Source organism: Apium graveolens, chromosome 3 (assembly GCF_009905375.1).
Source record: "Apium graveolens cultivar Ventura chromosome 3, ASM990537v1, whole genome shotgun sequence".
Classification (NCBI taxonomy): domain Eukaryota; kingdom Viridiplantae; phylum Streptophyta; class Magnoliopsida; order Apiales; family Apiaceae; genus Apium; species Apium graveolens.
In genome coordinates, this window is record NC_133649.1 from 254,894,403 (window position 1) to 254,904,079 (window position 9,677).

General features: G+C 37.9%; 1 protein-coding gene across 1 annotated transcript; it reads right to left on the reverse strand.

The window, feature by feature from the left end:
• Window positions 1–1,375: 1,375 nt before the first annotated feature.
• On the reverse strand, window positions 1,376–3,954 carry LOC141714955 (uncharacterized). Its single transcript, XM_074518446.1, has 4 exons — window positions 3,245–3,954; window positions 2,299–2,562; window positions 2,248–2,257; window positions 1,376–2,026 (listed from the first exon to the last, which is right to left on the reverse strand). The coding sequence occupies exons 1-4, from the start codon at window positions 3,952–3,954 to the stop codon at window positions 1,376–1,378; spliced, it is 1,635 nt and encodes a 544-aa protein (XP_074374547.1).
• Between the last annotated feature and the right edge of the window lie 5,723 nt (window positions 3,955–9,677).

Consider the following 9,677-nt stretch of genomic DNA (forward strand, 5'->3'; position numbering starts at 1 on the left):
TCCTTTTTTGATCTGTTCAAAATGTGCAGCAAAATATTAAGAATGCAATTTTTTTAATAAGACAGTAATGACTTTGTTCTTACTTCGTCTTCCTTTAGACCAATATAGCCCTTTCTAGACAAGCGATGGTGATACTTTCTCTACGAAACCCTTTCACTCTGCGCTTCATGAATTCCCTACAAACAAATTTATAGAATTACATAAACTGATGTGCAAAATTAACTGGAAAGGGAAAAATAGTCGGAGAATTACAATAGTCCAATAAAATAAAATATACCTTCCAGCTAGGATCAGTCCTTTACTTCACAAAATTCTCCCATGTCGACTTACTGACAAAAGCAGATCTCTTAGGTGGCTTATTCCGTTTCTTCTTGTCTTCAACAAACGAAAGCACAAACTTCCTCATCAAATCAGTTTTAAATTGTCACCATTTAGAGCCCGCAGACTTTAGGAGAATGTCCTCATAGAGTGGACCAACTTTGAATGTTGACTGGCAAAAAATACAAGGAATAATAACAATTTTAAATTAAGAAATTAACAGAACAAGTGCAAAAAAATTGAAGGGGTTATGGAGTACCTGAATATCTATCCAAATCTTTGATTTTAATTCAGAATCTACACTTTTCCAATTAGCAATATCAATTGGAATTGTAGTCATGGCCAACATACCGATATTGGACTGCAGTCGGGCCCTGGTTTCCCCGTTAGGAATTTCCCACTAATCACATGTGACTTTAAATTTTTTCCCACGCGCTTTCTTCACAATTACTTTATGTATTGCGCATACCCCTCGAGTACCTCCAGAACTTCTTGCCACAACACCAGCTGAGGTAACTGCGGGTTGCTCGGACTCCTCCAGTTGAGGTTCTGATGCCTCGGGTTCATGATTATCACAAGTACCAGATGCTCTAACCTCGGGTTCTGATGCATTTTCCATTTTATTTTATGAGCCTGCCTTTGCTGATTTCTTTTGCTTTTTGGGTTCCATTTATCTCATCTTCCTTCAATCTGGACAAGCTATCAAATTAAAACAAGTACACAGTTATGCTATAATTCCATAATATTATGCAAAATTTAAGGCTAATTATTATGAAAAATACCTAGAATTTTAACATAACTTCAAACAAAACCCAAAGAAAAAACAAAATAATTATAACATTAAACTTAAAGCAAAATCAAAACATTATAATGAAACAAAGTGCAAATACAAGTCAGTATAATCAGGGAGCCAAAAAGGTACAAATACACGTAATTCTATCACGTAATACAATAATTATAACTACAAAGTGTAATCAGGGAGCCAAAAAAGAGAGTTTATTGAAATTTAATTTTAATACAACTAATTAAGCAAGTACAAGTCATAATAATTATAATTCTATGACTTTTTCACCCAAATACCCTCTACATTTTGTCTTTTATTGCTAACACTTGCATCATCATCACAAGTAATAGGATCACACATAGGGATATCATAACAGAATGGGGGAGGATTCCAGGAGGTCTCTTCTTCCACATCTTCATTGTACACGTCATGATAATCTCGAGTTGTTGATGAGAACACAACTGACCAATACGCATCACATGGATCCTCGACATAAAAGACTTGGCTAACTTGGTCAACAGAGGCAAATTTGTCCTGTTTGTGGCCTGGTCGATTAAAGTTCACGCGCGTAAAACCAAGATCATCAGACTTGACTCCTCTATCAGTGGTTGTCCATGTACACAAAAATAAAGGGGCCTTGAATGCGTGGTAATCTAACTCACAGATTTCTTGTACAATCTCATAGAATGTTAACTCAGACTCTACGGAATTTACATCCTTAGCACTAGACACTTGGACTGTCCTAGCAACTAATGAAACACCACTATTTTGAACTACCCTAGCATTATCTCGCTCCTTCGTATGGTAACGGACCCCGTCAAAAATATAGCCTTCGTACGTCAGCACTGAAAATGAAGGCTTTTCAGCCAACCATCTAATTATTTCAGACACGGCTTCATAATTTTCCCTCATTTCTATACTTACCTATAAATAAAGTAAGGATGCATAAAAGTTAATTTCAATTAAATGCACGACTTGCATAAATTTATAATAAAATAAAAAAAATGTAAACTAACTTTTTGTTGAAACCAATCCGGAAATTGTCGATTGTGCTCTCCCAAAAGCCACTGTATACTCTTCTTTTTTCCTTAGTAAATTCTTTCCAGGTGTTCCTTATGCAATCTGAAAATATTGCAAGTACATACAATGAGCCACCTACTAAAAATAACTAATACACTTATAAATATTTTACTTACCGAATGTATGGTTCCACTTCAGGATTATTAAGAAGGACCGCGAGATGTTCCTCATCTCGTTCTTTTTCGGCAACAGACTTCATTGTCACACGACCTACTGGACCGGAAAACTTATCATCATCTTTCTGAAGACCTGTAGTTCTACTACTCTCTCTAAAGAACCCTGTGCAAAACTCGGCTGATTCTTCCTTCAGATAGCCTTCAGCTATACAATCTTCTGGATAAAATCGGTTTTGGACATAGCTCTTTAATATTTTATTAAATCTTTCAAATGAAAACATCCATCTATAAAAAACTGGTCCGTACAACCGCGAATTCCCTTACTAAATGGACTGTGAGATGTACCATAACATCAAAAAAGGATGGAGGGAATATTTTTTCCAACTCGCATAAGGTCAAAATCAAATCTGCTTGGAGTTTACTCAATTTTGACACATCTACGACTTTGTTGCACAAGGAGTTGAAAAAAAGCACAATCTTGTTATACTTACCCTAACATTTTTTGGAAGCACGGAACAAATACAAACCGGTAGTAATTGCTGGAGTCGGATATGGCAGTCGTGCGACTTCAGCCCATACAACTTCATATCAATCAGTAATACACAGTTTCTGATATTTGATGCATGTCCATATGGAAGTTTCATATTGGACAATGATGTCAACATAGTTTTTTTTCTTTTTTAGACAAAGTAAAAGGGGAAGGAGGTAAGTATGTCCTCTTTTCACCTATTTCAGGAGCTAAATCAGTCCTTGCACCCATATCAATCATATCAAGATGAGAGGCAACACTGTCCTTAGTCTTGTATTTCATATTAAGTAGTGTCCCAATTATATTATCACACATATTATTCTCGATACGCATAACATCTAAACAATGACGCACGTGGTGAAATTTCTAATATTCCAATTCAAAGAAAATTGATTTCTTTTTCCATGCATACTCTACCTTTTTCGCCTTCCCCCCTTCCCAAAACTAAATTCAAGTTGTTGCTGTTGCATTAACACTTCTTCTCCGTTAAGTGGCTCAGGTGCGTAACCAAGTTCTTGTTGTCCATCAAATGCTATCTGCTGCCTCCTATAAGGATGATGCTCATCTAAATACCGACGGTGGCCTAGATAACACATTTTTCTACTATGACTTAAATATCTAGCGACAACGTTATCACCATATACTGGACAAGCCTTATACCCCTTATTTATGCAGCCTGACAGATTTCCGTATCCCGGGAAGTCGTTTACTGTCCACATCAGAACTGCCTTTAAAGTGAAGACATATTTTATTTGTGCATCATACACATTTGGTTCCTCTTTCTCCCACAATTTTTTTAAATCATCGATCATTGGTTGTAGATATATGTCAATGTTATTTTCAGGCGCATACGTGCCAGAAATCAATGTCGATAACATCATAAACTTCCTCTTCATGCATAACCATGGAGGAAGATTATACATTACTAACATGACCGGCCAACAGCTATACCGATTGTTTAATCCATTGTTGTGTGGATTTATACCATCGGCCGCTAATCCTAAGCATATATTTCTAGCCTCTCTACCGAACTCGGGCCACCTACAATCTACATTTCGCCAAGCAGGAGAATCAGATGGATGACACATCTTTCCATCTTTAGATCGATTCTCTGCATGCCAACTCATTAATTTAGTAGTAGCAGCAGATTTAAACAGTCATTTAAATCTAGGGATTATCGGAAAATACCACATCACTTTGGCTGGAACATTAACCCTAACTTTACCATCTTTCCCAATTTTTCAGCGAGAAAGATGACATTTGGCACACTCAGATAAAGACTCGGCAGCTGGTACCCTGTATAACACGCAATCATTTGGACAAGCTTGGATTTTGACATACTCAAGTCCTAAATTAGTTAAGGTTTTCTTAGCTTCATACATACTACCCGGAAGCACATGCTCTTTAGGAAGAAAAGAGCCAACGGATTCAAGAAGATCGGTAAAGGCTTTATCACTAACTCTAAACCTATCCTTCCTATTATGTAATTTGAGGACTGACTCTAGTTTAGTACACTCGCTTCCCTCAAAAAGAGGTTGTTCCGCATCAGCAACATACCTCTTAAAGTCATCAGATTCATTATCCCAATCTTCATCATCATTATATGTTGCTTGGCATACATTATATGTTTCTGAAGGGGGTTTTGGCTTTTTAGCAGGACAAGTACTGCCAACTGATGACTTATTACTACTAGCAACCCCTGCTCCATACCAAATCCAATCCAAATATCCTAAACTAAAACCAGATTCATAAAGATGACCCCAGATCATCTTGATAGTAAATTTTTTGAAGTTAACACAGCGTGCACAAGGGCCCGGTATTTTTTTTGGGTTTTTAGCATTTTCCTCGGCAAATATTAAGAAATTTTCGACACCAATCTCATATTGTAAAGAATCCCTATCGGCTTTTATCAAAGACTTGTCCATATAAAACCACCTGGTATATCACTAAAATTTTAGTCTTATAACTTATATAATTAATATTATTTATTATATTCCTACTGTTTTTTAGTACCACTATCTAATTTTAAAATAAAATAAGTAAAACATAAATATCAAACGTAAATTAGGTGTTAGTCCCTTAACAATATAGCAAGAATTACAGAAGGGGGGTTGAATGGAATTCTTGAACCTTTTTCTTGAAATAAAAATGTTCAACTCGATTATGGATATATTTGTTTTGATTAGCACAATGCGGAATGTAAACTTGAATGAATCAAAAACATAAGTAATTAAAAACAAGAGTCTTTAAAAACTTTCTGGTGGATTTAAAAAATTCCACCAGAGATATATATAATATATCGAGAGGACTCTGTGTGCAGAAATGCTCACAGCTGCTTACAAAATAGAACTGCTGAGAATACAGGAAATGCTAAAGATTGTGCTTACAAAGATTTCTCTGTTTTCTTATTTTTCTCAGCTATCTCAGTTATTTTTCTATTTGCTACTCTCTTGGTTTATATATATTACCAAAATTACAAAGTCAAAAGAACTGAACAAATATAAAATCTAACAGTCTTGATCTTTGCTGCTTTTCGTCCTCTATTGCCCAGTTAATGGGCTTCCACAGCGTGTTTGTATCCAACTCGACGGCTGTGTGTCAGCTTTTACTGTTCAACTGATATTTGAATCTTGATATGATCATCCGTCGACTTTTAGATCATTCGTCGATGACTTAATTGATCATCCGTCGACTGCTATGTTAAACATCCGTTGATAGTCATTTGATCATCCGTCGAAGCTTTGTTAATCATCCATCGGTAGCTATTTTGGCACTTGACTTCATTTCACTTATACAGAATTACAAGACATTGCTTATGTACAGTTGATCAACCTATTCTGCATATCTAGTTAAAGTCAACATGACTTATATGCTACTACAGATTCTATACAAAGGTGCATACATCACTGTGCTACAAACTTATTATTACATAAACTACTCACTCGATGGATAATAAGTTAATCATCCGTCGGGACTACAATGAGTTATCCGTCGGGACTAAAACTCTTATCCGTCGAGTGCTACATAATTTCACTAAGTAAAATGTACTTAGACATTTTGTTAAAGTGATCATCAAGTACACAATATATTCACAACAATCTCCCCCAATTTATGTCTACAGGAATTGTAGCCATAAATTAAGAGACACTTGATGATTTCAAAACATCCTTAACATATATCTTTAAAGATAAGTAGATAAAACTGAAAGTGCTTCAATTTAAACAAAATGTAGAAGGTTTGGCTCACAGTCAGTTCAAGATGCTCCTCTAGCCTGAGCAGATTTTTCTAGTTTCTTGAAGGTCTGGATCTTCTTCCAAGTTTTCTGTTGTTTACTTCAATTTGATTCTGGAGCTTCCTGTAGAATTCTAATTCATCATATTCTGAGAGATCTAACATTTCTTGCATCTCCAAGAGATTCTCATTACTAGAGATACTCAATTGGTCTTCTAATCTGAAGAATCTTCTCACACCCTTGTCATCCATGAATTCCATCAGCCAGTAGGGCCTTAGATGCACTCTTCTCCCTGTGTATGGGATGATAAGAGTCTTGGGAAGTGCATCTTTGGCTCTAACACTCCTTAGCTCTTCAATCTTCTTCAATACTAATCTTCTTGCAGTTACATTGAACCCAAAGTTTTTCTTGAAGGATGAATAGATTTTGATCAATACAGCTTGGCTTTCTTGAAGTATCATGTGAAGAGGCCACTGAATCTCCCTTCCTCCTTTGTACTTGAACACCAACCTTTCAGGTAGGTTTTTGTATGCATCAATTGCCCTTACCTCATCCAGCTCCTCCAGATAAAGGTTTAGATCTGAGAATTCTTTTATGTCACATAAGTACAAGTAGTCTCCCCTGTTGACCTTAGGTTGAGCTTTGACTACTGACTTGGATTTGAGAGGTGACAACTTCACTTTCTTGACTGCCCTTGACTTTGTCCTTCTTGGCTTAGTAAGAATTGGCAAGTTGAAGTCAGGAATTGGTAATTTATCCCAGTCTATTGGCTCATCCTTTGGCACAATAGGCTCTCCATGTATGTTCCTGTAGGGGTCCACCACCCTTATATCTTCAAATACCACAGAGGGCTTTGATGATTGAGTTTTAGCTTGAGTGGATTCTTTAGGAAATTGATCTTCCAATTCCTTGTCAACAACATCCAATTTCCTTTTTGGTCTTTTAGCCAGTTCTTTCTTTCTTGGGGATTTCTTCTATTCTTCAATCTTCTTCTTTGATTATGTAGCTTGAGATGGTTGAGAGGGAATTTGTTGAGAAGAATTCACAGCCTGTAGCTTGGCCAAGATAGCTAAACTGTTCTTTCTTTTGTTTAGACTTCTTTGCATCTAGAGCAGTTTGCCTCTTTTCCTACTTCAATCTGGCTTTTTCTTCTTTCTTTGCATGAGCAAATTGTGGATATCCAGCTACCACACAAATTTCCTTCCCATTTTTGAATATCTTTGCAATTCTCTTTCTTGAGGCTGAATCAGCTAGATCTTTGTAGAAGACAATAGATCTTGACAGAAGCCTCTTTTCATCAGGCTTGGGTGTCTCATACACAGTATCCATAGGGTTCTTCAAAGATGACTTTAGATAGTTTGCCCTTGGTTTAAGAATTATCTCAGCCTTTGTAGTCTTGATGCAGGAAGATTGTCCTTTCTCCAGATAGTTCATGCTCATCTCATTCACACTGATTGGCTTGACATGAGAGTGATGGATGGCTGACTGAACTGGTTCCTTGACTAATTCAAACCTTTTCTGTATGTCCTCATCAATCTTTTTCCAGTTGATCAGAGTCAACTTTCCTTTATCAGCATCTTTCAAATTTTCTGCTGCTGCATTGATAAGATCTATACCATCTGCAACTGGTGGCTTAGAGATAGTAATTGAAGGTACAATTACTTTGCTGATTTGAACTATAAGTTTCTCCCCCTCAGTTGGTCCTTTCTCCCCCTTACTTGATTCTCTCTCCCCCTTTTTGTTATCATCAAGTGGAGGAGTTAGGCCTTGTGCTTTAGCCAGTTGCAAAAGAAGATTTGTCTGAGTCTGTTGATTTTGAAGAAGTAGAGCCACTGAATTCTCAATAACTTGAACTCTGTTCTCCAGCTTGGCTATCTTCTTGTCAGAATCTGATTCTCTCCTTAATCTCAGTAATAGATCTTGCATGGTACCATATGGCATTACTGAATCCAGCTTCTCAGAGTTATAGGTCTTCAAGTCAGCTATATCCCTTTTCAATTCATCCACACTGAGATTCCGTCTTAAGTGCTGGAACTTCATTAGATGTAGAGAGTCCAGGTGAGCTTGAAGAACAGCCTTGGTACCAGCATCTGAAGTTTCCTGAAGGGCCTGTTGAATAGCTATTACTTGTTTGACCAAAGACACCTCAAATTATCCTGGTGTAGATTCCTTTGCCCATGCCCATTCAGGTAAACTTAAAGCAGAACTTGGGCCTTCAGCTCCCCCTAAGTTCATGCTTCCATCCAAAGAACCAGAGTCATCATCATCAGAATTTACTCCAAATTCTTCAGATGGCTCCGCAGCTTGAGAAGGCATTCTGTTCACAGCAGCTTTATCTCTTTGAAGAGATTCTGTGGTGTGCACTAAATTCAAAATCTGCTCTGCCTCCATATTGCCCTGAGCAGCCAACAATTGATAGGCTGAAACAGGGTGAGTAAAAGTGTCAGCATCCAAGGAAATGTTATCAGTTACAGCTTTGTAATGTTGCTGAAATTATCTTTCCTTTTCAGCATCATCCACAATCATTGACTCACTAGCAATGGCTGGTTCCATCCTTATTTCTCCAGTACCTGCCTTTCTCTCATATTCTCTCTTTTGTTGCATCAGGGTCTCACCCTGGCTCCCCACGCTCACACCCTCACCTTCACCTACTAAGGTGGGACTCCTCTCACTCACGTTTGCCAATCCTGAATGAATGGATTGCTGAGATTCACTCTTTTCCTCTCCTTTTGCCTGGGAGCAACCCAGCCTCTCACTCAATGCACTCTCCTCTCTCAGTCCTAAGAGTGATTGTATTACCACTAAATCTTCTGCACTTGAAATTATTGAAGTTTGAAGTTGTGCAGAGACACTCGACGGATAAGTGATATCCGTCGGGTGAGTGGTAAAGCTATCCGACGGATAACTGCTGTTAAGCTTATCCGTCGGGATACAATCACTACTCGACGGATGAGCAATATCCATCGAGAGAGTAGAAATGAATGAGGTGGGAAGAGAAACTATTGTTGACTCTGTGTTGATTGAAGTTATTTGAGGCACAGATGTCACAATAGAATCTGAAAGAATTGGCAAGTGAGCCAACAAATCATCTAAAAGATGATGCTCACTTGCACTAGATTTTGGCTTCCCCAACAGAGTTAAAGAAGGGGAATCAGGAATTGAAGTGTTTATCATGTCCACTTCCAGTGAGTTAGTTGGTGAGTATTGTGTTTCACTGGCTTCTATAATGAGAGATTTTGGCTGTGACTCCACATTTATTGGAGCCACATCAATCGGAATTTGAGAAGGTGCAGGGACTGTGTCTTTAGCACCAGTTTGCACTAAGTGTGTGCCCTGTGCATCCCCAGTTGTTTTGGATTTCTTCTTTCTGGTGTAAGTTTGGGGTGAGCTTGTGTCCCTAAACCTTTTGGCCTGTGCTCTTGGATGAGAGCTTTGTTCAATAGCCACATCCTTTTGGGAGGATGCAGCTAGAAGTGAGCTTTTGTCCTTTTTAAGCACTGCAGTTTGTTGGGAAACTGCAGTGTGGCTAGGCTGGAATTCACTCAACTCTCCAACCTTATCCTTGGGGTTTCTTTGATGTTCACCCCTTTCCTCACCTATCTTACCCTCCTTCACACT

Coding starts and splice junctions, on each gene's coding strand:
- LOC141714955 (XM_074518446.1), bottom strand. CDS start 3,954: ATGAGTTGGCATGCAGAGAATCGATCTAAAGATGGAAAGATGTGTCAT. Junction 2,563..3,244: donor AAGGGGGGAAGGCGAAAAAG/GTAGAGTATGCA, acceptor TTCATTTGAAAG/ATTTAATAAAATATTAAAGA.